Source organism: Octopus bimaculoides, chromosome 4, assembly GCF_046866305.1.
Source record: "Octopus bimaculoides isolate indiv1 chromosome 4, ASM4686630v1, whole genome shotgun sequence".
NCBI classification, from domain to species: Eukaryota; Metazoa; Mollusca; class Cephalopoda; order Octopoda; family Octopodidae; genus Octopus; species Octopus bimaculoides.
In genome coordinates this window covers 39,139,812-39,167,483 of record NC_142931.1, presented here as the reverse complement: position 1 = coordinate 39,167,483, position 27,672 = coordinate 39,139,812, and the positions used below count along the sequence as shown (strand labels likewise).

Here is a 27,672-nt window from a genome sequence, read left to right as displayed (position 1 = left end):
GGGTATAGTAAACAAGGGGCATAACCCTGCTTAAATGTATCTAACTAAAACAGCTTGATTCTTTACACCGTGTTGACGTGCAAAATGGCTGGCGAAGTTATTGTAGATGCTTTACCCTATTATGATAAAGGTTACGAGGAACCTGGTGTGAGAGATGCAGTAAGTTGATTTATCTTTTTATTTCCGAACTTCAAATTATAGTTTTGTCCCCTTCGCTTAAAATATAGAAATTTAAACATGCAGTTTAGAAATCAATGAAAATAAATCGACTGGAAGTGATGACAATGAAATCCCATACTTTCATGTAAACAATCGATGTAATATAACCTGTACACAAAACATGAATCGAATGAAATAACACCATCGCTTCCCGATGGTTCTTTCTCTTTAGATCATTAATTGTGCTCATATGTACCAAGGTTGGCTGTCATGCGTCGACATGCAAGCTACTGAATTACTTTTTAAGTAATGTTCGTAGTACATTGGAACGGTGTATACCTCAGCTAGTATTTCTGAAATATTTAAGTTTTCACTAGAAGATGCTATACACGTAAGTCCTTGCGGAGCAGCGTATTGAGGGTGTTCAGTTAAAATAAATTAAGGCATCTCACCAACTCTTAATGAAATGATGTGATATTACTGTCATCGCTTCCGGTCAATTTATTTACATTTTAAAACTCTAAACAGCACATTTAGACTAAGGCCATGCTGGAGCGCCGCCTTGAAGAACTTTTCGTGGAATGAATCGACTGCAGTACTTATTTTACTAAGCCTGGTACTTATTCTATCGGTCTTTTGCCAAACCGCTAAATTACAGGGATGTGGACACACCAGCACCGGTTGTTAAGAGGTGGTGGAAAAGACACCAACACATACATACAGAGTATATACCCTTAGAAGACGGGGAGACGAACTCCGTATCTTTCAGATGCCGGCTGAGTGCTCTAACCATTAAGCTAAATTACCAATTACTGTCAATTTTAATGCTAGATAATAGCTTTTCGAATGTGAAAGCCTTTGACAACATTTTCCGTCTTCTGAGGGTGAACACCTATTCTTTGTCTGCTGTTTTCACTGCGTTCAGAATTTGCTTTCTTGTAGAATACCAACACAATAAGCGCTTCAAAAGTCTGTTTATATATATATATATATATATATATATATATATATATATATATATTTATTAATTTATTTACTGTGGTAATTGTTCAGTTTGGTGAAATTAAAAAAAAGTAAATAAAAATTAAGGGGGAGATAAGTCAACTTTTTACACTACTTTTAGCACAACAGAAACACTGGCGAAATATGACTTCTCTCAAAAAATGAACCGTAACGAACTGATTTACTCCTTTTACAACGCTTGCAGTACCATAATTTTCCATCAGTAACGTTACCACGTATAGTAAGGCCACATGGTGAATTACAATTTTCGCAGTTGTACATATTTACAATTAGTTGACGCCGTGCCAACCACCGAAGAATGTTGTTTCTAGCTTTTCCTAGTTGAATGATTGTCCACGATTCCTCTATGATTGATTCGTCCCTTAATTTTTATTTAATTTTTTAAAATCTAATCAAACTGAGCAGTTACCTATTTACTACTGCAAGAAAATATTATTCTTAAATTTCCACTTGTTTCTGTAACTATTATAACAAGAAGTAACAAAGGTATTCTAGCCGTGACCATTCAGTCACTATATCGTTAATTATATTAAAACTGAAATTCATTCAATCACGTGCAAAATGTAGCTTTGTCGACTAGCAAAAAGTAATAGAAAATATGCAGTATATAAAATATTTTTTCGTTTACAGTACTGTAGTGTGATAAATACAGAAATTATAATTTGGAGTTGCCTCCCATCGTTGTTACATGCAAATATGGCATTTAAGATTGACGAATATCAGAATAAACGACTAAAAGCATATTATTTACATAGAACGTATTTAGACGAACTTAAAGGAGGATTCTGTAAGAGGAGTGTAGTTATTCTACTCCACATCAACTTCGATCGAGCTGACATAACATCCCATTCTTGAACATTTTTTATTCACACAGGGTATGCCTAAAAACACTACCTAATGTGTCCTTCCTGAGAGTATAAATTGTTTGTTGTTTAGTAAGTAGACTAAAAGATTACCACCTTACTTGGAAACAAGTGAGAGTTGGCAACAGGAAGGACATCTCGCTGTAGTTAGCAATGAATATAATGTGCAATGTATATAATGTTCATCTGGGTTCAGTTCTCACTAAAAACCTCGACTTGAATGGAAATACAGGAAGAGAGGAGGCATGTGTAAAATATGTGATGTAGTGAAACTTGGTTACTCTCATCTGACCCATGCAAAACATACAAAGGTAGACTTTAAAATGATGATGACTGCTCTCCTGGACAGATTGCCTTCACTATAGTGTATGGAATCTAAGTCCACCCCTTGCAAATAATTTAACTGGAGTTACTGCTGCTTTAGATGGGTTAGGCATTAGAAATATTTGTTCATTGTTATTTTAGTGAAAGTACCTCAACACAACCATTACTTTTACAATATTAATTCTGCTAAGGTTGACTTTGCCTTTTATCCTTTCGGGGTTAATAAATTAAGTACCAGTTGCATACTGGGGTCGATCTAATCGACTGGACCCCTCCTCCCAAAATTTGGGCCTTATGCCTAGAGTAGAAAAGAATATTAAGTTCCCACTGATTAACTTTCTATGAATACCCGTCAGAGTGTAAGTATCTTGAGAGAAAAGCTGAACATTAGAAGCATCAGTTGTGGTGTGCAAGAGAGACGATTGCGCTGGTATGGACATGTGGTGAGAATGGATGAGGATAGCTGCGTGAAAAAGTGCCACACCCTAACAGTTGAGGGAACCCGTGGAAGAGGTAGGCCCAGGAAGACCTGGGCTGAGGTGGTGAGGCAAGACCTTCGTACATTGGGCCTCACCGAGGCGATGACTACTGACCGAGACCTTTGGAAATGTGCTGTGCGTGAGAAGACCCGGCAAGCCAAGTAAGGTCGTTGCCAGTGCCCCTGGACTGGCTCTTGTGCGGGTGGCACATGAGATGCACCATTTTGAGCGTGGCCGTTGCCAGTACCGCCTGACTGGCTCCCGTAGGATTTTCGAGTGAGATCGTTGCCAGTGCCCCTGGACTGGCTTGTGCGGGTGGCACATAAAAGACACCATTTTGAGCGTGGCCGTTTTCGTGCGGGTGACACGTAAAAGCACCCACTACACTCTCTGAGTGGTTGGCGTTAGGAAGGGCATCCAGCTGTAGAAACTCTACCAAATTAGATTGGAGCCTGGTGTTGCCATCCGGTTTCACCAGTCCTCAGTCAAATCGTCCAACCCATGCTAGCATGGAAAGCGGACGTTAAACGATGATGATGATGATGATGATGATATCTAAGCTGTTACCTCTTTGGTGTTGCCAAAAAGCATCTGTAAATAGTGATTTCCTATGAAATTTATTTGTTGTAATTTGCTTCAATATGCAAATGATGGTTGTATATTAGAATATGAGTGAAATCCTAAAATTCCAAAGGGATACAGGAATGTTTAGTATTTCTAAATTTATAATTTTTAGAATGTATAGTCGTTGACATGTTAAAGCTGTAGAGAACTTGTCTTTCAAATTTTCTGTTAAGATATTCTGTCATTAAATATTTTGAATTATTTATTATTCCAGGCACTTGCTCTTGTTGAAGAAGAAACCAGGCGATACAGACCAACAAAAAATTATCTTGACAATCTGCCACCTCCAAATTACTCAGCTTTTGAAGTAAGGTTCTTTAACTTTATTATTTATTGTAATTATCACTTTTTATTGTCTTTGATTTGAAAGAAATGTTTCTTTACATCTACCTACATGTATGTATGTGTTTATATATCTGTATGTATCTATGTGTGTCTTTGTGTGTGCTGGTGATACATAACAGCTTCCATGCCAAGCACCGATGCCAGTGACACTTAAAGGCACCTCTGCTGGTGGCACTACTATACCCTTGGGGTGGTTGGCATTAGGAAGGGCATCTAGCCATAGAAACCAAGCCAAATTCAGACTGGAATCTGGTGCAGCTCTCCAGCTTACCAGTTCCAGTCAAGCTGTCTAACCCATGCCAGCATGGAAAGCGGACGTTAAATGATGATGATGATATATATACATACATATAGGTATGTGTGTGTCTATGTCATTAAAAACTACAGCTATAAGTTTTGCTGTGTGGCTACTTTGATTGCAAAGTTAAAGTTAGTCTTATTTTTAATGTATTCAAGTACAGTATGACAAATTTCTAGCTGTTAATGTAGCAGTTATGTAGGGTTGGGAAAGGAGAGAGTAAAGATAAGCTATATTATCTTCAGTTTGCTAGTAATGGTTTTGGGGACAAATGTTTTGCAGGTAGGAAGTATATAAAGAACTTGTGCTTTGTACAGCTTCTTTCTCTAAGAGGCATAGAAATGCTACTATGAAATGTTACTAAATGCAGAGAATGCATGGGTCCAATATGGACCCGACAGTGTGTTCAACTAGTTGACAGCAGTATGATAGATAAAGCAGTTAAGAATAAAAAGGCAGGGAACGCCCCTGGTCCATTAGGAATTACTGCTGAGATACTTAAAATATCTGGTGGAGTATGACACGGCCTAGTCATGTTGTACAGGAAAGTATCACCTAACCCATGCCGACATGGAAAATGGACGTTAAATGATGATGCTAATGTTACAAGGGTAAAGGAGATGCAATAGATAGAAGTAATTACAGAGATATCAAATGTTTGGACCCCTCTCTAGTATGACAATTACAAGAGAAGTACTTAGCTAAAAGTAAGCCACTGTACTTGGCATTTGTTGTTCTTGGGAAAGTCTTCGGCAGACTCCCTTGTTTTGTAGTCTCCTGAGGAAGCTGGGGGTAGAGGAATAACATATAAGAACCATACAAGCCATGAACAGGAGTGCTCTGAGTGAGTTAAGAGTTAACAATGAATATAATGTGCTGGTAGGAGGTCATCAGGGTTCAGTTCTCAATACAAAAACTTGACTTCAATGGAAATATAGGAAGAGAGGAGGCATTTGTAAAATGTGTGATGTTGTGAAACTTGGTTGCAAATGTTGGAAAGTTTTAATACTTGAGAGAGGTGAATTGAGTAGAGTGAGTTTAATGTGTAATAAATATTGTGCAGTCAACGCATTGTATTCATTTGGCCACTTTTCTCAGTATCTTGCTACTTGCAATATTTTTACTGTTACTTTTGTTTGGCAGTGAACAGTTATAATGTTTGAAGTTTTGTTACTGAATGAGTATTTTTATAATGCTTTACCATTCTATCACAGACAGAAATAATGAAGACTGAAATTGAGCGTCTTCAATCTCGATTGCCAATGGAGATGTTAAGTATGAAAAGGTACTCTATATAAATTTTATATATTTAAGAAAAAATTCTTTTTGCTTCTTTTATTAGTTTCATTTATTATTAAACTGCAACCACACTGAGGTACTGTCTCTGCATTCAAGTTTTAGTCAATTATATATCATTATCTGGTACTTATTTTGTCGATCTTGGGATAAGACAAAAAGGACTTAATTGAGACAGATTGATATACAAACATTAATTTGGTTGACACACCATCCCACATCAATACATACACACATTATATAATTAAATGTGCATTCAATAGTAAACAAGCAAAATACATTAAGAAGTAGAAATACTAATATTAAGGTATCACTTTATGGCTCTGTGTGTTGATTGGTAATTGAATCTAACAGAGGAAGAAGTTATGTACATATGACAGTCTTTTGAAAACAACTTTGGAATATACATGTTATTTGAGGTTATAAGGCTTATAGAAACCACATTAGTTGATTGACCATTGGATTGTATGGAATTATGGAATCTGTTATACACACATGGCTTAGGTTTAATTATCAATCAAAATAGAGCACTATGTCTGGGGAAAATTTATATTCAAGCAAAATAAACTAAGATTTCAGCTTCATCAACTTTAGAATCATAGATGTATTTGTTTAAATATCATTGCTTACATATTTGATTATATTATTTTAGTTTTATTTTGGAGTGTATATATATATATATATATATATATATATATATATATATATATATATACACACACACACACACACACACACAGAGCGAGGGTGCACGGCTTAGTGGTTTGGGTGTTGTACTTACAATCGCTAGATCGTGATTTCAGTTCCTAGACTGGATGGTGTGTTTTGTTCAAAATACTTTATCTTATGTTGCTCAGTGATCATTTCGACACCCAACTTGTGGTACATTGTGCACCTGTTCAGACAACGTCAATTTGATGGCGACAGTGAACTAATGTGTGATCATAGGTCTGCTCAAACAGGGCTAATCTGGAGCTTAATTAACTATAACTTATCCGTATTTATGTCTTGATGATACTTTTAGAGTTCCAGGACTTTCAGTATTTGAAACCTCAGAGGATTATATTCTGTACATTTCCAATGTATTTACTTCATTTTCATTTATAAAAAAAAAACAAAATCCACAGAAATCTTATTTAGTTTCCTTTGTATAGATATGAATTACCACAACCTCCAGCAGGTAAAATGACAGATATATCAGCATGGAATGAATGTGTGGAAAATTCTCAAGCACAATTGGAGCATCAGGCTCTACGGTAAGTTTGTTTTTGTTATCATCATCATCATTATCATTTAACGTCTGTTTTCCATGCTGGCATGGTTGGATGGTTTGACTGAAAACTGGTAAGCTGGGAGCTGCACTAGGTTCCAATCTGATTTGGCATGGTTTCTATGGATGGATGCTCTTCCTAATGCCAACAACTCCAGGAATGTAGTGGGTGCTTCTTTTTATGTGTCACTGTCAGAGGTACAAGTTCCGTAACACTGGCATTGGCTACGACTATGATCTCACTTGGTTTGACTGGTCTCAGTCACTTGTCACTGCCTCCGTGAGGCCCACTGTTTGAAGGGTGCTTTTTATCTGCTGCTGGCATGAGTGCCAAGTATGTGACATTGACATCAGCCATGGCTACGATTTCACTTGGCTTGATGGATCTTCTCAAGCATGACATATCATCCAATGTTCAAAGGATGCTTTTTATGTGCCACTGGCACGGGTGCCAGTTATGTTTCTTACATATTTTCAAAGTTGGTTGTTGAAGATGAAGTAGGTAATGGTGACTGTTCATAATGTTTGGCAGGTCAAACTTAGAAGGCAAACCATTTTCTCTAAAAAAGACCGGTACAAATGATTAGCATTGTCCCTGAACCTATAAGATGACAGAGCTAGAGCTGATCAATCAACTTGCTATACTTATGTTAGAAAGAAGATATGGCCTCAGTCTCTTGTTGACTATGTATTCAATGTCTGTTTAGATTCAAATAGTTTTTTTTAGATGTTTGAATAATAAGTACCCGTATTCTTTTTGTATTTATAAAAATGTTTTGTTTTCTTTAGTGCAGAACCATCAGTAGGCTTTGTCTTGAAATAGTTGAGACTCACTGAAAAACTCATTCTTGGAAAATAAAATCTATAAATAATTATAAATAATTACATTAGATGTAGAAGGTAGTGGTGGTCAGATTGTGGAATGTTAGTATAAAGGAAGGAAACTTGTCTTATTTTAATTCCTGATGTTTATTTGGATGGACATTGGTACCACATTTTGTAACTGCTGAAAGTAATATCTCCAAGTAACTTGCTTCCCACCATTTTACGTAAAAGGTAAACAACTCCACCATAATAACTTCTCTATATGTAGTCAACAAAAATGTTAGTTTTTTTTACTCATAAAATTTACAATTATTCTGTTTATGAATTGTATTTCTACTGTAAGACTGAAATGTTTTTTTTTTCATATTTTTAGAAGTTCATATATTTTTATGGTTAATTAGATTATAGATTTAGTTTGTAACTGGATTCTTTGTCTAAATCTTAAATTTGAATTATCATATAAACTTAATTCGAGTCAGTAGCATGTCTTAATTAAGGATTTAGCTCTATTTGTAAAATAAGTTGAAACTATTATACCAGTATCTGAATGACCCAACCACTATCTTCTCTCAAATCTAAAACCATTTTCTATATATTAGGTTCCTGCTTGGCAAAAGTTTTTGTAACCAGTTACTGCATCAAATACTGTTAAATGTTTACTAGGGAGAAATTTTATATAAGCAAAAATTTCATGTCTTAACCCCCACCTACTCCCAAACTACCTTTTTTCTGAATGTTTAATCTGTTATTTTTTTATGGCCTGTCTTTGTCATCTCTGTTGTAAACTATCCTAATATTTTTGAATTTCATCATCATCATCATTTAACGTCTGTTGTCCATGTAATTAATATTAATTGAATACAATACTGATTTCATTTGATTACAATCACAACTAGTTTTTAAAACTGAAAGTTATAATGTATTAAATCATTCTCACTATATTGCTATATTTTATTAATCTCCAGCAGAAATTTGTGTGACACTTGTGCAAGACTTGAACTCAGGATGTAGAAAGTCAAATATAAAATACTGCAAATCATTTAGTCTTGCATTCTACTGCTTCTGTCAGCTTTTTATTTTCCATTTTTGAAGTTCATTCTTTCAGTGTGAATTTCTTTGCTATTTTTAAAAAATACTGATTGAGGTCACTGCCATTTAAATCAACTCCATTATATTACTCCTACTTATTTTATCAACATCTACTTCGAAAGGATGCAAGGAACTGTTTACTTCAATAGATATTATAAGATTAAATACAGTTGGACATTCAGTCAAGTGATTACTGTTTCTGCTAATTCACCTTTGTACATTGTCATAAAATATCAAACTTCTAATAAGTGTTATACAAACACTTGTTTGTTATTATTTGTTTTTTTTTATATATAAAAACTTCATTACCTTTATTAATACTACTGTAAACTATTTTAAAATAAAAAAAAAACTATAAAAATATCAGTGTATATTTTCATTTTATATTAGGTAAGGAAATGAACAAAAGAATATTCCTATTGTCATGTCTAAGGGTTGGGGGTTACAGATACAACCATCACTCTTCACTACACAGTGTCTTCTCATACTGTAGTCCTATACTCTGCCTGGGTCCACTCTGTTCAGTTCTTCATGTCATTGCATCAATTTTGTCTTGTTGCTTACAAGCTTCTTTTCTATCCATGCAGCTCCCAGGTTTGGAGGCACAGTGGTTCAAGACTCTGATAACAGGACCAAAATATTGTAGTTTTCACTGTCTGGCCATTGTCACCAACTTTCTTTCTGTTCCCATCACCTCCAGGACTGAGTTATTTGTTCTACAAACTGCTAAATTGATCTGAGCATTGCTTCTAGCATGTTACCTCAAACATGCTCAGTCACTTTATGTTATCCATTCTTAAGGTCCATGCCTCACAATCATCCAAACATTGGTAGTGAAATAGGAATTACATAATTTGACAGAAACAAAATGTCTGGTGCTTTATGAAAAAATTTAAATATCTATGAATGAAAATATGTAACTGAATAAATGAAAAGCTTGACAGTTAATACTTATTTTATCCAAAATTATAGCATTATTTCAAACTAATAGATTGTACATTTTATTTTAGAATTTTGAATCTAGAACTCATGGCAGAACATGGATGCAATGCCTGGAAAAAATATAATACTCTCTTGGTTCAAATTGTTGAACAATGCCAGAAACAGCTTCAAGACATAAAGTAAGTTAATGTAATTTTCTTCATGCAAACTGTTCCATTATTTCTTTGTACATGCAGATTTATGTGGAGAAGAAATGGGAAGTTTTGATATTCACACCTTTCATATTAATGAGAAAAGTATGAAAACCACACCAGGTGCAATCTTTCTAGCAAGTGGGTTTGTAGATTGAGGTTGAAAACTTACCAGTAACGTCTGCAGTGGATAGCCTAATAATGACAACATTACAGATGAGTATCTTATTAAGGCATTGTTATACAGCTGGAAGTACTTGTTGCTAACCCTTACCTGTTTTTTATGTAAGGGATCTCTTATTTCACATGTTTTCATAAGTGCAAATACATTTTGTTGACAAGGAGAATGACATCACCATTTTTATCTTATGGAATTTTGTAAAAGTGCAGGTGAAAACAAATACTCACACAGACACACATAAACACACATGCCCACAAGGCTTCTTTCAGTTTCTGTCTGCCAAATCCATTCACAAGGCTTAGGTTGACTTGGTCTATAGTAGAAGGCAGTTGCTGTATGCAGCAGGAACTGAACCTGAAACCACGTAGTTGAGAAGCTAACTTATCAACTCAGCCATACTTATTTATTAAATGATTTTGTCTCTGATGCAAACTCTTTGACACTCAATTACTGGCCAGAACTTTAACTCATCTGAGTGCAATTCTTCTATTGCATTTGTGTTGAGTTGCTTCTCATTTTGTTTACTTCCTTCATATATACTTTAATAATCTTTTATGGATTTGAAGGTTTGGTACATAGTTTCTCTTTTGAAATTAGTTCTTAGAATAATAATGTACAATTCTTGATCAGAAATATATAATTCATTGACAAAATATTATTTCATAATTTATATCATTTGGTTTAAATTCTTATAACATATCTTGCATTTTTTTCATTTATAGGCATTGCAATATTACTTTGCATAGATTTACTTTTACCTGTAGATATTAAAATCATGTTAGCTGAAAGGTTTATAACTCACCTGGATAGACAACATATCCAAAAGTGGAACTAAACTGAAGACTGGATAAAAAGTTTTAAACTCACTAGAGCCACAAAATTTGCAACAATTATAAAATATTTAATGAAGGTCGTGCGTGTATAAAATAAGTTAGCTCCCATATATTGTACTTATGATAATTTTTTATAACAGACATTTGATGTATACTAAGTCTTTCACTAACATCTATTTAAAAAATTGACTTCAGTTTTTTTCATTTGCATATCTTATTTCTTTGTTTGAAATATATCTTGGAATTCCTCTACTCATTTAATAACAAAGCAGTTGTTGTTGGCAGCTGTTGGTTAGATTTAGTAAATTTCGAGTCATAGAAATGTAATTAGGTTTTGAATTTTTAATGTAAAGGATTTTAAATATTTATTTGATATTAGCTAGAATAAAGTCATGCACCTAAAATATTGCACTTGAAGTATTTAACATTTCCTTTCCTTAAAACACTTAAATTAATAGGCTCAACAGAAGTAGCTGTTTTACGATGTATTAATTAAAAACCATTCATTAAAATACAATTAATTAAATTATTCTTAATTGTTTTTCTGCAGAAAACAAATTCAAGATATTAATTGGCAGCGGAAAAATGAACAAACTGAAGCTGGAGGTAAACTAAAGGATTTAGAAAGCCAGTAAGTTTCTTTTTGTAATTTTTAGGTTAGTAATTGAAATGCCAAACAGTATATAAAAGAAATACTCATGTGGTGATAAATATGTAAGTTCAAAATCCGAATGACTTCTATGTAAGTTGTACATCATTTTAATACAGCATCTAAATAGTCCAAGCATATCTTTATTGTTGTTCTAGAAGTGGACTTCTTAACCATACAGTCAGTTCTGACAAAAAGAAGTGTCCCAGGATAACAAATGGAATGATTTTTATTATATATATATATATATATATATATATATATATATATATATATATACATATATATATATATATATTTAATTATATGTATTTATTTTATCCTAATTAATAATAATTCGGATAGAATAAATGGGTTAATAGAAACCAGGGTAGCAAAGATCACAAAATAACTGTGGTGTAATTCCTGTTTGTGAGGCAGAAACTCCTTGATATTTTAGGTATTTGAGTATATATAAATTTAAGGAATGGAGTGAACGCATGTTATAACTGCATACTTTATTCCGACATATGTTTCGAAGAATTACAAATTATGCGATCCATAGGAATCGTCGATGTTAAAAATGTAAACTTCTCCTCAGGGAAATGTATGGGAACCATCTTAAACTTAAGACATTATGATACTCGGTCATAATGTCTTAAGTTTAAGATGGTTCCCATACATTTCCCTGAGGAGAAGTTTACATTTTTAACATCGACGATTCCTATGGATCGCATAATTTGTAATTCTTCGAAACATATGTCGGAATAAAGTATGCAGTTATAACATGCGTTCACTCCATTCCTTAAATTTATATATATATATATATATATGACCGCTGAGGACATGCGTAAGCTTGCAAGGAATGAAGCCAGTATGCTCCGATGGATGTGTAATGTCAGTGTGCATACTCGACAGAGTGTAAGTACCTTGAGAGAAAAGTTGGACCTAAGAAACATCAGTTGTGGTGTGCAAGAGAGACGATTGCGCTGGTATAGTCATTTGGTGAGAATGGATGAGGATAGCTGTGTGAAAAAGTGCCACAGCCTAGTGGTTGAGGGTACCTGTGGAAGAGGTAGACCCAGGAAGACCTGGGATGAGGTGGTGAAGCACGACCTTTGAACATTGGGCTTTACTGAGGCAATGACTGGTGACCGAGACCTTTGGAAATATGCTGTACATAAGAAGACCCGGCAAGACAAGTGAGACCATAACCTGTGGCCTTTACCAGGGGTGTAGCCAGCCCACTTATGTGTACCTTCACTTCTTTGGACACAAAACCCTGCTTGCGAAGACCTGTTGAGGCAAGTGAAATTGAAATCGAAATTGAACCAAATTCGATGACTGGCACCCATGCCAACCTTCCTTCATTGGACACTAAACTTAGCTTATGAAGACCTGTTGGGGCAAGTGAGATCGAAACTGAATCAAATTCGATGACTGGCACCCTCTTTCATCCTTCTCCTGTCTACTGTTTCATCATAACTATTCCGCTGTTCCACACTGTCAGTTACTTCCTACTACCCTTTCACTCTTAGTCCCTCCACCCCACTCATTTCTACCTATCTCATACCTTGAATGTCCACCTGATATCATCATTATTTTCATATTGTTCTTGAGCTCCTTTCAATTACTCCTACCTTCTTTTCTAAAATGTGAGTTGCCATGTAGCTCTTTTGTAGTGAAGAACCTGTTCTGCTCTGGCCCCTCTCTTGTACTTTTATCAGTCTTATACTCCTTATCTCTCAGTATAAAGTTGCCCCTTGGGGTTCACAGTTTAGCAAATTGCATGGCAGCCCCACTAATGCTAGTGGCATGAAAAATGTACCCAGTACACACTGTAAAGTGGTTAGCATTAGGAAGGGCATCCAACCAATGAAACCATGCCAAAACATACTGGATTATAATGTAGTCTTTGGGCCCATCTGATTCTGTTATACTGTCCAGCCCAAACCAGTTCACCATGCAGCAGGGTTTCAAAATGTATGTGTTTGAATGCATATGTTTGAGTGTTAATCTGAGTTGAGCAATGTCAAGTTGTTCTGACATAACAAACAATGTCTCATTTATTTTACAGGTGGGTAGGCCTCGTCAGTAAAAATTATGAAATAGAAAGAGCTTGTGCAGAACTGGAGAAAGAAATACTTGAGTCAGAGAAGAAGAAGATGACCTTTTAACTATTCTCCACTTCACAATTCTCAGTACACATGTGGTTGAATCAAAGTGTGTAAAACATCACTGTCAATGGTTAGTTAGTTATTTTGTTAATAATAATATAATAAGTTTTAATTTATGATATGGAGAATATGCTTAATTTATGATTTTCTTTTTCTCTTTTTTTAGCTTACATGGAATCTGCATTATATCTGAAAAACCTCTGTATATTTGTTTCCAATGTTCTTTTCTGAATAAATTTTTTAAGAAAATCAAGATGTAATTTTTCTTTCTTTAGATATCATAAAATAAAGTCTTCTCATGACATTCAGTACTTAAACTGTAGACTATATATCACTGGAATTTTCTCTGTATGTTACTGGTTGATTTTCTTGGAAGCTGTCCATTTTTCCACTGTATTTTTAGGAGGTTTCTTATTAATTTGTACAAGAAAATGACTTTTGGTTATTAACTAAAATCCTTAAGAGCAGGTCATGTCAAGTATTTTAAGAGAAAAAAAGAAAAGTTAGAAGGGAAGTAAAATAAATTAATGGCAAGTATTTTAAGTCCATGTTTGTTGAGTGTCTGTGCTAAATACTAAGTTTATTCCTGTCTTAAAATAACAATTATTTTCCTTTTCTTTTTTATGTTATAATGTTTCTTCTGCACATCTTGGTATTATGTTTGAAATTGTATTTAGCCCGAGTAGTAAAATCATGTAATGAATATATTTAATTTTCTAACTGCCAATTTTGTCAGCCTACCTTCTTTTTCTTTTACTGTTTTGCATTTCTCTCTCTCTCTACCTCATATATTGTCATAGTGATGTACACTAGGCATTTGATGATGGTAATATACATTTGATATGCTTGCTGTCTGTGAATCTTTTATATCTTAGGGTCTTGTTATTCTGAGTTGTCCTTCAGTTTTGTAAGGTTGAACTTGTTAAAGAGTTCATGGTTTATGGTAGGTTTGTTGTTAGTATGATATTGCATGATTGTGTTTATTGTGGTTGTATCATGCTAGGATAATATTTAAGGGATTCTAGTTTTTGGAGGTTCTTTGGATGGATATATATATATATATATATATATATATATATATATATATATATATACACACATATATATATATATATATATATATATATATATATGTATGTAAATTCAATAATAGGATGAATTCTTTTACAAGAATTTATCAAGTAGCTAGCATGAAAAAAGCCTCATAAGGGAAAAAATCCATCATTTATTCCCCAAAATATATTCATTTATTTATATAAGGGCATTACTATACAAGAATACCTCACACTATTTTTAAGGGGCTAGCTTTGAGAGTTGCATTTCCTTGCGTTCGGTAAAAATGTGTTTATTATGGTAGTCTGACCTTAGAATCCCTCATAGCGTGAGGCATTCTTGTATAGTAATGCCCTTATATAAATATATATATATATATATATATATATATATATATATAGACATGAACACAAAGATACACAGACACACAAAGAGGGCAGGTTTCTTTTAGTTTCCATCTACCAAATGCATTTACAAGGCTTTGTTCTGCCCAGGACTCTAGTAGAAGACAGCTGCTCTAGGTGCCACACAGTGTAACTGAACCTCAAACTGTTTGGTTGGGAAGCAAACTTCTTACCAACCAATCATGCCTGAGCTTATATTTAATGTTGTTTAATAATTGTTTTGGTCATTAAGGTGCCAAGCTGGCAGAATCGTTACTGTGCCAGGCAAAATGCTTAGCAGCATTTAGTCTGTCTTTATGTTCTGAGCTCAAATACTGCTGAGGCCAACTTTGCCTTTTATCCTTTTGGGGTTAATAAAATAAGTACCAGTTCAGTGTCAGGATTGATGAGATTGACTTACCCACTCCCCCGAACATGCTGGCCTTGTACCAAAATTTTAAACAAATATTTATTGTGTTACTTTAAGTTGGCGAGCTGGCAGAATCATTAGCAGAATGCTTAGTGACATTTCATCCATCTTTACGTTCTGAGTTCAAATTCTACGAAGGTCGACTTTGCTTTTCATCTTTTCAGGGACGATAAAGTAAGTACCAGTTGTGCAGTGGGGGGTCAATGTAATCAATCTACACCTTCCTTCGAATTTGCTGGCCTTGTGCCAAAATTTGAAACCAATATTTCGTGTCACTTTGAGAAAACTGCTATTTTAATATTAGCTCTTCTAATTCTAATCTGAACAGAAGTCGATTGTTTGTTTCACGAGGGGGGGAAAAAAAGTGCCTCTTGTCTTAATATTTTTTGATTGATGTGTAAACCAAATCTAGTTTTCAAAGATGATTATTATTATTTACTTCCTACAATCTACGTCATAAAAATTAAGTTTGTCAACTTGGTGTGCAACTTCTTTCATAACAGTTATAAATTAATGAGAGTGTTATTCAGTAAAACTAAACTTGGTGAAATGTAACCATGCTGCATATAAGGTCTCAATTTAATTACGCAGTCATCCAGCAATTGACTTGTTGGAAACCTATAACCAATGGTACTATTGTTCCCCAAATACGATGTCAAATATATCATCTTGTTCTTCTTTTACTTGTTTCAGTCAGTGAACTGCAGCTATGCTTGGGGAAATTACCTTGAAGGATTTAGTCGAATAAATCACTCCCAGTATTTTTTAAGTTTGGTTCTTAATCTATTGGTCTCTTTTACCTAACCTTCAAGTTACGGGGACATAATTAAACTAACACTGGTAGAGAAAACAAACGCATGCACACACACGCACATGCACACAGACACACATGCAAACACATTTTGTGAGTGCCACTGGTTAGATGTAATCCGGTATAACCAGTTGCATGGTCGGGCTGGCTTCGAAACCGACAACAACACCAAGCCTGCTTGTGAGCAGGATGGATTTTGGACAACCTGCACAAAGAGAAACAAGAACTCAGAGGAATCAACAGCCATCCAATTACATCCTGCATCTCTCTCTCTCTCTCTCTCTATGTATATATATTAGACTACCCGTGACCCATTGGGTCATCTGGAAAGCCTGAGTTTCCCAGCAATGGAGCTTTGTTTGGTGGGTTTTTTTTTCTTTTCCAGGTTATTTCAAATGCTTTCAAAGCATGACATTGAAATCATGTGTAAATGGCTCCTTTCTCCAGAAAAGAAAAGATTTGGCTGCTATTTCTTGCATGCCCTGCTACCATGTAACAGGTATTTCGGGTCCTTTATTGCAAATAGCTGTTATGTGATAACAGGGCGTGCTAGAAATAGCAGCCAAATCTTTGGCACTGAGATACGTTGAATGTGCTTGAAAAGTTTTTTGTAATGGTATTCCCTTGGGGCGATTTTTCGCTTTGACTCTCTGAACTGTCATCCAGATCAGCTGGTTTTGTTCGTTAATTTACTTTTGTTTTAAATTGAAAGAGGGGAGAAAGCAAAAGATGTATGAACGTGTATATGAAACGGACGTGCGCGCACGTGTGTGTGAGAGCAAGAGAGAGAGAGAGAGAAAGAGAGTGCCACTTATACATACATGAGAACACACAAGTTCACTCTCTCTCACATACATGCACACGTACATACAAAAAAGATGTATACATATGTATTGATGTATGTATGTATACATGACAACACACCCCTTCACTCACTGTCTCTCTCTCTCTTTCTCTTTTTTCCTCTCTCTTTCTTTCTCTCACACATACATCCATTTCATATACATGTACATACATCTTTCACTTTTTCCTTTCTTTCACTTTAAAACAAAAGTAAATAAAAAAAAAAAAATTTACGGAAATTAACGAACTCCGGCTGGCAGTTCTGAGAGTCAAAACGAAAGATCGCCATTCACTTGAAAATAATAAAAAAGACATTAAAATATTGTCTATTTAAAGAAAGCTAAAATATAAATACTTACTGTACAAACAACTTACATTTTTGAAATCACATTCAGTTAAAAATATTTCTAAATGATTAAAATATTGTGTACGTCAAAGAGTTGAGGTTTTTTTTTCTTAGAGAGCGAAAAGACTATGTGTATGTATATGTCACAGGTAGCGGACGTGTGTTTGTGTTGACTGACACGCCAATCCATTCATTGTATGTGTGTGTATTCTATTTAAGTGTTGACGTCACGGAAACCATGTTTTTTTTTTCGTCAAGAAATAATAAGCAAAAATTGTGTTTAATCGTTTTCATTAATAAATAGAGGTCCAAATATCACAAAAATTTGTACTGCACTGCCGAAGGTGAGTATGAAAATAAATATGCAAAAAAAAAAAATTAAGATAAGATATACTATTTCTGAGATATTTCGGGTACAAACAAACATCTAGAGTTTTAGTATTATTAAGATGATAGACTCTCCCGACGAAGACGACATATGAGCGTTCAGCTTTTGCAGAACAACCTGCACAAATGATTTGTTTATAGTGATCAAATGTTCGTGCTACACAGCTCACTCTTTCCATCAAACCGACGTTGTCTGAATAGATGAATTGAGTAACACGCGTCAGGTGTCGAAGTGATCGCAGAGCAACGCGAGGTGAAGTGTTTTGCTCAGGGACAGAACGCACCACCCGGTCTAGGAATTGAAACCACGATCTCGCGACCGTGAGTGCAACTCCCTAACCACTTGGCGATGCGTTGTCATATACATATATGTATTTGGAGACAGTCATCTTTTGCTAATTAAACACCCGCGCCATTTGATCTTCATTTCTAGCTTTATATATTATTAGTTTATTTGTCAGAGTTCTTCCGAAACACATTCTGTGACCTCTTCAGCGACTTTCTGTCTCTCGAAACTCCTCTTGCCCTGTCTATTGAAGAGAGCGGGTTTGGATTTTACACCCATCTTCTGTCTTCTGATGACTGAATGTTGAAACTGACGCATCACTGCGCCAGTTCTTTAAATTCTTACAGTCAATTCAGCTTCTTGCCTTCCATCACTTGTGAAAACGGCTCGAGATACTTGAACTTCACCTGTTTCAGTGGAATTCTACTAAGGTTTCTTCGAAGAGTTGTCAGAGTAATGTTAGCTCAGAGTAATGTTAGCTCAGAGTAATGCATAGCTCATTGGTCAGGGAAGCGTTCCAGGTAGAGCTGTTACTTATCCGAATTGAGAGAAACAAATTATTTTCTTTGGATATATTTTATATCGTGAATGGTGAACAATAACGTCATTATTTATATGTTTCCAACTAACCAATCACAGGTTTACTGATTTATGTTGGTAAAAGTGACAAAAGAGTATGTCGTTAATTCGGGCACAACAAATTTTGTTAGTGACTTCGTTTGTGAATACCGGATTTTCGGTTTCCTTGTTGATGTTTACACAATTCTTCAATATGGGAAAATCATACTCATATATAATGTAAGATATATTTATATAAAGTTATATTCAATACGTTCGAGTGTACTTAAACGTGAGAATACCTTCTACTGTTGAGATAGCCCATCATATGTTTTCACCGAAGTCTACGAGGAGAATTTTCTCTCGTGATTATCTTCGCAGCGAAAAGCTTTCTCACGTCCGAGTGCACTCTAGCGTATTGAATATGGCTTTATACGAGTGTATTTCATTCAACGCTGCTTTGTACTACATTATTTATATAAGATATATTATAATACAAGACAGAAAAAAAGCAAAAACAAAATCGATTTATCCACAAGAGTCGAACTACGTATCTGCTACTTGTCAGGTTATCGACTACTCTGTGTAGATTCTGAATTTATTTGATTATCAAAATAACATTTATAAACATCTTCAAACAATCTGTTCCTCTCTCATATCCCACGAGAATCACAGACAATTTAACAATAATTTCACCACTGGCAGATAGGTTTCACAAATTAGCTTCCAGTATCAGAGGAATTGTTAGTATCCCCAAAATATCTAGCGTAATTAGCTGTGACATAAGCCGTTAATAATTTTAAAAAAATTACACATACACACGCATACACATAGACACGCACGCACGTATACAAACACACACACACGCGCGCACGCATAGTATTTCTGAATTAGCTATGATGCACCGTAAAAGACCGCTTACAGCGATCTTTTCTCCAGAAATGAAGGAGGGTTTAACAAGAGGCTAGCAATCTCTTTACATAGAGAAACTGAAGATACTCCCAATGCACAGCACGAAATAGAGAAAGAACAGAAAACGCGAGTTCGCGCATGCGCATAATATAGGATAACATATACTGTGTACGTCCATACATAAGAAATATTACAGCAATTATACAGCAGGAATTCATCACCAGACGTAATGAATGTCAAGTGATAAAATTCTGGGTTAATGTTGGCATTATTACCCGGAAAAGAAATTGAAATCGAAAAAACAATAGTGCAACGGGTGGAAAAAAAGGTGTAGGAAGCGAATATGAAAACAAAAATGCTCGGAAAGCAACGGGAGGTGGGGAGAGGCCTTCGGAAAATTCACAAGATCTGATGTTTTTCCCTCATAACTTTTAGGAAATTTTTTTTTTTTTTAATGAAATTTTATATAAATACCTCTCGATTTCGTTTCCGGGTAATAATGTCAACATTAACCAAATTCTGTTTTTCATGAATTAAGAAATTAAAAGCCATTGACTTTCAATGAAGATAAAACTTAGTCACAGATAAATATCCAGTTTTCACTTATAAAATATAATGTTGTAAAAGGTTGATAGTTGTAATAGAGACATTAGTCTCTCTCTATCACCTTTCAACAAAAATTATATATTAAGAAACAGTAGAACAATTAACAACATAATAAAAATAAGTTTTATTTTTGGTGATGCTTGGTTTTACAAATCCTGTGTCATTCAGCTTAGCAGCCGCTGGTTAGCTTGTAGTCGGCATGGGAAGGTTAAGAGCTTCGTTGATGCATGCCAGAGGAGCAAGTAGCTGTCACGTCGAAGGCATCGTGGTAAAGAGTTAGAAAACGAAAGTAGCTCTTTAAGTACTGGTTTTACTATGCATGCGCACTCGAGGGGCTTCCGGGAAGGCAAGTCCCTTGCGCATGCGTAGATTGTACTTCTTAATGGCGGCCATAATTTCGCGCCACTACAATGTCGATATGAAATATCCTTTTGTACTTACAGTAAAATGAAATGCTGTAACGACTACTTATTGATTCAATCAAATGAATACCAGTAATACTACTTGTTTTGCTAGGTCAAAACATTCAGCGAAATCCTTTCTCTTACAGCAATTGGCTTTTGGTAGAAGGAAGAAATCGTAATTGGTTCTCCATTTTGATAGCAACCTACTTAATATTGCCCTTGGTTATATGATACAAACTTCCTGTATTAAAGCGATCTAATCAAAGGCTTTCACGTCTTTCTCAGGGTTACCTTGGAATACATATTCTAACATATCATTTCTGTATTCAAAGTGGTGAAATGCAATTAAAAAGAGATTTGGTTGCAATCTGTAACAAGTTGAGGGATTGTGTAGAGGCTGATAAATTTCTTCACGCTAAACATTTCTACTCAAAAGATAAATTGGTTCTCACTCAGTTTGTACCTTCCATTTAAGATCTTTGGTTCTCAAACGGCGCGCCGTTTTAATAATATAAATAGAGTTTACAAAATCCATACTAATACTTGATCTTCTTCAAAAAATGTGTTATTCATCAGTTTCTTATACACAAGTATGATTAATAACACAAGATAAACAATATCTTCCTCTATTTTTTCCAATTTTTTCTCGTTACCCCCCCCCCCAAAAAAAACCAAAAAAAAAAAAGACAAAAAACCCAGCTTCCGTTACGAAGTACACCATTAATTTTTTCTTTTTCTGGATCGCTGAGAAGTAAAAGAGAATGAAAACCATTGATTTAAAGCGATTAGTATAATTAATGAATTTGCACTACTGATGATCTAACTTCTGCTTTTTAAATTTTGCGTAACTATTTACAGAACGAAGTCATTTAAGTAAACTACATGTAAATGCGTATCCAAGCAAAGGATCCATCGACGGCAAAGTAGCAGCAGCAGTAATGCTTGGACTAAATGTCTAGTACTATGTAGTTTTATCCTATTACATTCTGAGTTTAAACCCCGTTAGTTGTAATTCACCTACCATTTTTCTAGAGTTAGTAAAATTACTATCATAACATGTATTGGAAGTCGATTGAATCGACTGCACTCTATCCACTACAGATCTGTGGTTTTTTGCTAATAGTATTAGAAATCATCGCTTGAGCACCCAACTTCATGTCATTATTTCGCCTTATTAAGGTGGCGAACTGGTAGAATCGACAAAATGCTTAACGGCGTTTCTTTCGGCTTTTCTGTTTCACCGAGGTCGACTTTCATCTTTTCGAGTTAAAAAAGTATATCAGCTAGAGATGTTGTAGTCGACTAGCTTCCTCTCTTAATTCAGCTAGTCTGGTGTCAAAAATTTGTAACACTTATTTCTCCTTATTTATTTTCGTTTTCTGTCTCTTTATACCGTCAAAATTGTTGTAAAAAGATTAATGTTCCCTTCTATCCGCCGTTTTTAGGATTTCTGTTAATTTGACAGTCAGCAGCTGCCTATTCGTGAACCAAGAGAAGACCTGAAATCAGTTGCGCAAGCTAACGAAACACTCTTTCGTTACGTTTCTGTTCCTTACAGCAGTTATGGGAAAACTACGCCTCGCGGGACTTTCTGAATGGCATGCCTAACGAAAAATGACCTCGAATTTTTTATAGCGTGTGATAAACGCCTAATGATAAACCATGTCTCATGCGGTCCGCTTCTTGAAAAAGGTTGCCAATGCCAGCTTTACCATGATTGACTACATCACTACATAATATCAGTTTATACCTAGGTGGATTGAGCCACACAATGTAAATTGTCTTGGCCATTGACATAGACAAAATATAGCACCGGTGATGGTGTACGAATTTGTCAGCAGTATCATCCTGAAAATTTTAACTGCGGCTTGGCATCACGTTTGTGAGACAAGAAACAAAACAAATAAAAGAATATCAGAATTCGATGAGCCAATGTCAAAAGCTCAACGGCTTTTAATCGAACAGAAGCAAAAACACAGCAATGTTTTTTCTCTTATTTGATCTACACATTCTTTCCATCGATGTGTGTGAAAGTGTGAGTGCACAAGTGTGTGTGTATTGTGTGTGTATGTGTGAGTGCGCGCGCGCGCGAGTGTGTGCTCGCGTTTGTGTGACCTTAACAATACTTACTTTAAATGTTCTTATAATACTAAATAAACCTTACTCTTTTCTTTACAATATTGATTTCGGAACTTCTTTGTTATATATGTAACTTAAAAAAAAAAGGATAACTAAAAATAGCGAGGTTAAATAATTAACCTTCAGAGAAATTTGCTCAGTACCGCACGCACGCACACCCATATGTATGTATGTATGTATGTATGTATGTATGTATGTATGTATGTATGTATGTATGTATGTATGTATGTGTGTGTGTATATATATATATATATATATATATATATATATATATATATAGAGAGAGAGAGAGAGAGAGAGATGTGTGTATGTGTGTGTATTTACTCGCACACACACTTACACATCCACGTGTGTGTGTGTGTGTGTGTGTGTGTGTAGATAGATCGGTGGCGATCTGGCAGAATCATTAGAACGTTGAATTGGATATTATGCGACATTTATTTCATTCCAAGTTCAATTCCAACCGGTATCCACTTTGCCCCTCCATTCCTTTGGTGGGATCGATAAATAAAGTACTAACCAAGTACTTAGACCGTTCCACACACACACACACACACACTCACACACACACACACACTCTCTCTCTGAATTAGTCACACTAAAGGGGCCAAGACTGAGTATTCCCATTGTGGCCCCACTAGCATTATGTGAACTCGCTAAGCAAAAAGACTAAATTTCTCTGATTCAATAATTTATGAACTATTTTAACAATTGAACAGTTAAAACGTAAATTATATCACTAATTTGGGACGGAAAAATAAAGAATAGGTCCTCTGACGTGACTAGAACTACCTACGTATCGCTTTTTGGGTAAACGCACTTCTTTATCATATTAAGCACTACTCTATCTTAACTAACACCTTTTCCACCATAAGTAACTCACTTGTTTTACAGATAATTCGTCTGATATTTACTTCAGTTAACCTTGAGGACATAAATTATAATGCAATAGTACATTTTTACTTACCTATTTTTTGTTAAGGGAAGTAACTTAAATAGATTAGAATAAAACAGTTGGTAGTTATGGTAGTAGTGATAGTGGCGGAGGCATCGGTGATGACGTTGATATTGATAATAGTGAATGGAAAAGAATACAGAGTTGGAGAGAGAAAAGGAGAGGAATAATGGAATTAACGGGAAAATAAAGAGAAAAAATTAGAAAAAAGTACAAAGAGAAAGACAGAGAATTCTACAAATTGAAAAACTGTGTAAGAAAGCAAGTAAAAGAAAGAGCAGAAAAAAGAAAGTTAAGTACAAGTGGAGTGGGAAGAGAAGGAAGAATATGAAGATGGAGCAGAGTTTGTAACGTCACTGTGTCCTTAGTTATCTCATTCGCTCATTTTTCCCTCTCTCTACATTTGTTTGAAGGGATTTTGACATGTATCTTTGTACATAAAATAATGGTACGATTTGTTGAAAGTCTTAGTTTGTTACACGAACGGAAAAAATGCTATGATTTTCTGCATATACGTATGTATGTATGTATGTATGTATGTATGTATGTATGTATGTATGTATGTGTGTGTTTGTGTATGTATGCATGTGTGTGTGTTTGTTTGTGTGTGTGTGTTTGTTTGTTTGTGCGTGTGTGTGTGTGTGTGTGTGTGTGTGTGTGTCCTTATGTTGACTGCTGAAAATACTAAACAAAATTGATAATATTTCAGGTCTTTCGTGTCATTTGAATTAATTTGACCATTACGCAGATAACTGTGCACTTATTTTCCGAAGACGGAATAGGCGGGTCGAGTTGGTGGTGAATTGGTCCCTATTTCTAGCAATCTATATACTGTCAATTTTACCGTAATGCTTTTTACAGACCATATAATTTCATGCGGAGAAGAGTTTCTTCTCTCTCGTTGGCTATTCGTGATTGGAATTCATTAGCACTCTCAACTCCTTTGTTGGTAAATCCTTCTGCATTAGCAGCATACTATCGCAGGTCTTGTTTGATATTTATCAAATATTCTGCCATGTTTCTTCTTTCATTGTTGATGCATTCCTGTACGCTAATCAGCCCACGTCCACCCTTACACCTCTTCATGTAGAGCTAGTCTGGGAAACTCAGACCTCATGTAGAGCATGTGCTAGTGAGAGTTGTCTACTATCCTTCAGATTACAACCAGCCGTCATTAAAAAGGACTTACACATTGGACAGTGTGGTCCTAGATATACTATATATATAAAAAAAAACATTTCTTCTTCTTCTTCTTCTTCTTCTTCTTCTTCTTCTTTTCGCGCGCGCGCGTCTGCGTGTGTCTCTGTGTGTGTATACATATACATACATTACCCTCGTTGCATCCAGTCTCCTAGGTCTGCGGACTAACCATTATGATCAGTCTTTCCTTCCCAGAACATCATCGCTCTGTAATTTTCTGTTCACGTCTTTCCTGCAGCAGAGTTAACAGTTTCAATAGTTTAAATTAACGGCATCAAACTCCCTGGTCAAGGACACTGCCTCTTCCTCTAGGTCCAGCAAGTAATACACGCACGCACGCGCACGCACGCACGCACGCGCACGCACGCGCACGCACGCACGCGCACGCACACACAACACACATACATACACATACGACACTACATAAATACAAATACATAGGCTCAGGCATGGCTCTGTAGTTAAGAAACCCGCTTTGCAGCCATGTAGTTTCAGGTTCAGTCCCACGGCGCAGCATCTAGGGCAACTGTCTTCTCACAATGCCTTGTGAGTGAATTTGGTCGAAGGAAACTGTGTGGAAGCCCACCGTAAATATATATGTGTGTGTGTATCTTTATGTTTATGTTTATACCCCCACCACCGCTTGACAACCTGTGTTTGTTTGTTTGTTAACGTCCCTGTAATGTAGAGGTTCGGCAAAAATGACGACTTGAATTAGTACTAAACTTAAAAATAAGTGCTAGGTCGATTTGTTTGACTAAACTCTTCAAGGTGGTGCCCCAAGATAGCTGCAGTCCAATAAAGTGAAAGAGAAAAGAAAAGATATATATACATAGTTGCATACTCACTCACTCACTCACTCACTCACTCACCCCCCTCTCTCTCTTTCATTCTCTCCTCTTCCAATCAGTTTCAGCAAATTGTAATCTCCAATTGCAGCAGTTACCAAAATTATTTTGTCACTTAGAAACCAAAACCAGATTTAAAACTGTTTTCATTAATCATTCTGGATAATGCTGTTAAATCATACAGTCGCTTTTTGTTTCTTGTTTATAGCTATTTCACGTCCCTGATGCAAGCTTGACGAACATTACACAATCACATTCCCCGCTCAGAACAAAATGTGTGACCTTGTGTTTAATAAGAAATCAATACTTTTCTGTGCAAAGAGCACTAGTTTAGAAATAAACTTCCGGTATTCTCTTTCCTTTAATAAATCCATTGCCTTGAGATTTTGTAATCTTTCTATCTCACTCTTCTCCCCCACCCAGTATCTTCTCACAGAGGAATTGTCTATAAGAAGTTATCTCTAACAGTAAACGAATTCCTACAGAAAAATATTATAGAATACTCTGAAACAAGGGTGGCATATAGATAACAATTTTTCTTTTCTTCCTTCGCTAGTTTTATTCACTGGACTTGCGCTCATGCTAGGGCAATGCGTTCAAGAATTTTCATCCATTATATCAATCCCAATAATTTGTCTGGTACCTATTTTATATCGGACCCAGAAAAAGACGAATGGTGATATCAGTTTGGGTGTAATGGAGCAAACTCCTGAGACAGCTAGATTTATCACAAAGTACTTCCATCGATTTTAGCCATCCTACTCTGATGCACACACATATACACTTTACACATACATACATACATACATACATACATACATACATACAAACGCATCTTAATAATACTCAAACTATTTCTGATAAAGGACCCGAAATACCTGTTACGTGGTAGCAGGGCATGCAAGAAATAGCGGTCAAATCTTTCCTTTTCTGGGGAAAGGAGCCGTTTACGTGTGATTTCGATGTCACATTCGTTGAAAGCATGCGAAATAACCTGGAAAAGAAAAGAAAAACCCACCAAACAAAATTCCGTTGCTGTGAAACTCAGACTTTCCAGGTGACCCAACGGGCCACGGGTAGTCTAATACATATACAAACATATATGCAAACTTTTAAAAAATCTATTTCTTCGTTTATGGCTATTATACGAAGATGACTAATGTAATGACTTAGTAAAGATCATGAAAAAAACAAAACAGATAAAAAACACCCTTTACAAATAATTTGGTTAAAAGTTGATGCTTTAGGTCATATCCTTGTCTGAGAGCTTTATTTCTAACACCTCAGGTTTTTCCATGTCTCACGGCAACTGAACTTACTGATACTCAACGGGATCTCCTGGATTTACAATTACCATTGTCAGCGACGTGAACTCTCTCTAGTTGTTACAAATTCTGGATGCCGCTCTTGATAAATAAATATTGGTTTCAGATTTTGGCATAAGGCCAGCGATTTCGAGGGAAAGGGGAAAGTCAATTACATCTACCCCAGTGCACAACTGCTACTTATTTTATCGACTTCAATTGAATGAAAGGCAAGGTCGATTACGGTGGAATTTAAACTCAGAACGTAAAGACGGATAAAATGCCGTTAAGCATTTTGCCCGGCATGCTGACGATTCTGCCAGCTTGCCACCTTGATTAATAAATATTATAAACGTTAGAATAGCGTTTTTCAAACCGTGGGTCCCGACCCTTCAGTGGGTCGCGAGATAAAATGGGTCACGACAAAAAGTTTGAAAAACGCTGCGTTAGAAGACTATCCAATGAGAAGGCTTCCAGGTGGTTAAGCGAATTGCTAGAATTAGTAGCCAAATCGCTTTCAAATTACACCCTGCCGTCTTAAAAGAGAGGAAGACATTGGATAATAAAGTTTACATACTTTACGAGTAGGAAAACATAAACAAATAAACGAGACTAAGAAAAAGAAACGAAATTTTCAAGACTGAAGCACTTTTAATCTGT

General features: G+C 35.5%; 1 protein-coding gene across 1 annotated transcript; it reads left to right on the top strand.

Annotated features, from left to right (window-relative positions):
- Position 1: 1 nt before the first annotated feature.
- LOC106878732 (pre-mRNA-splicing factor SPF27) lies at positions 2–13,800 on the top strand. Its single transcript, XM_014928045.3, has 8 exons — positions 2–159; positions 3,687–3,779; positions 5,330–5,400; positions 6,566–6,667; positions 9,606–9,716; positions 11,293–11,373; positions 13,448–13,617; positions 13,714–13,800. Exons 1-7 carry the CDS (start codon positions 85–87, stop codon positions 13,545–13,547), a joined length of 633 nt encoding a protein of 210 aa, XP_014783531.1. The 5' UTR covers positions 2–84; the 3' UTR covers positions 13,548–13,617; positions 13,714–13,800.
- The last annotated feature ends 13,872 nt before the right edge of the window (positions 13,801–27,672 follow it).

Bases quoted from the DNA above. Each gene is read 5' to 3' on its own strand.
- LOC106878732 (XM_014928045.3), top strand. From the start codon at position 85: ATGGCTGGCGAAGTTATTGTAGATGCTTTACCCTATTATGATAAAGGT. The intron at 160-3,686 runs GTAAGTTGATTT...TTATTATTCCAG, and splicing joins AACCTGGTGTGAGAGATGCA to GCACTTGCTCTTGTTGAAGA. The intron at 3,780-5,329 runs GTAAGGTTCTTT...ATTCTATCACAG, and splicing joins CAAATTACTCAGCTTTTGAA to ACAGAAATAATGAAGACTGA.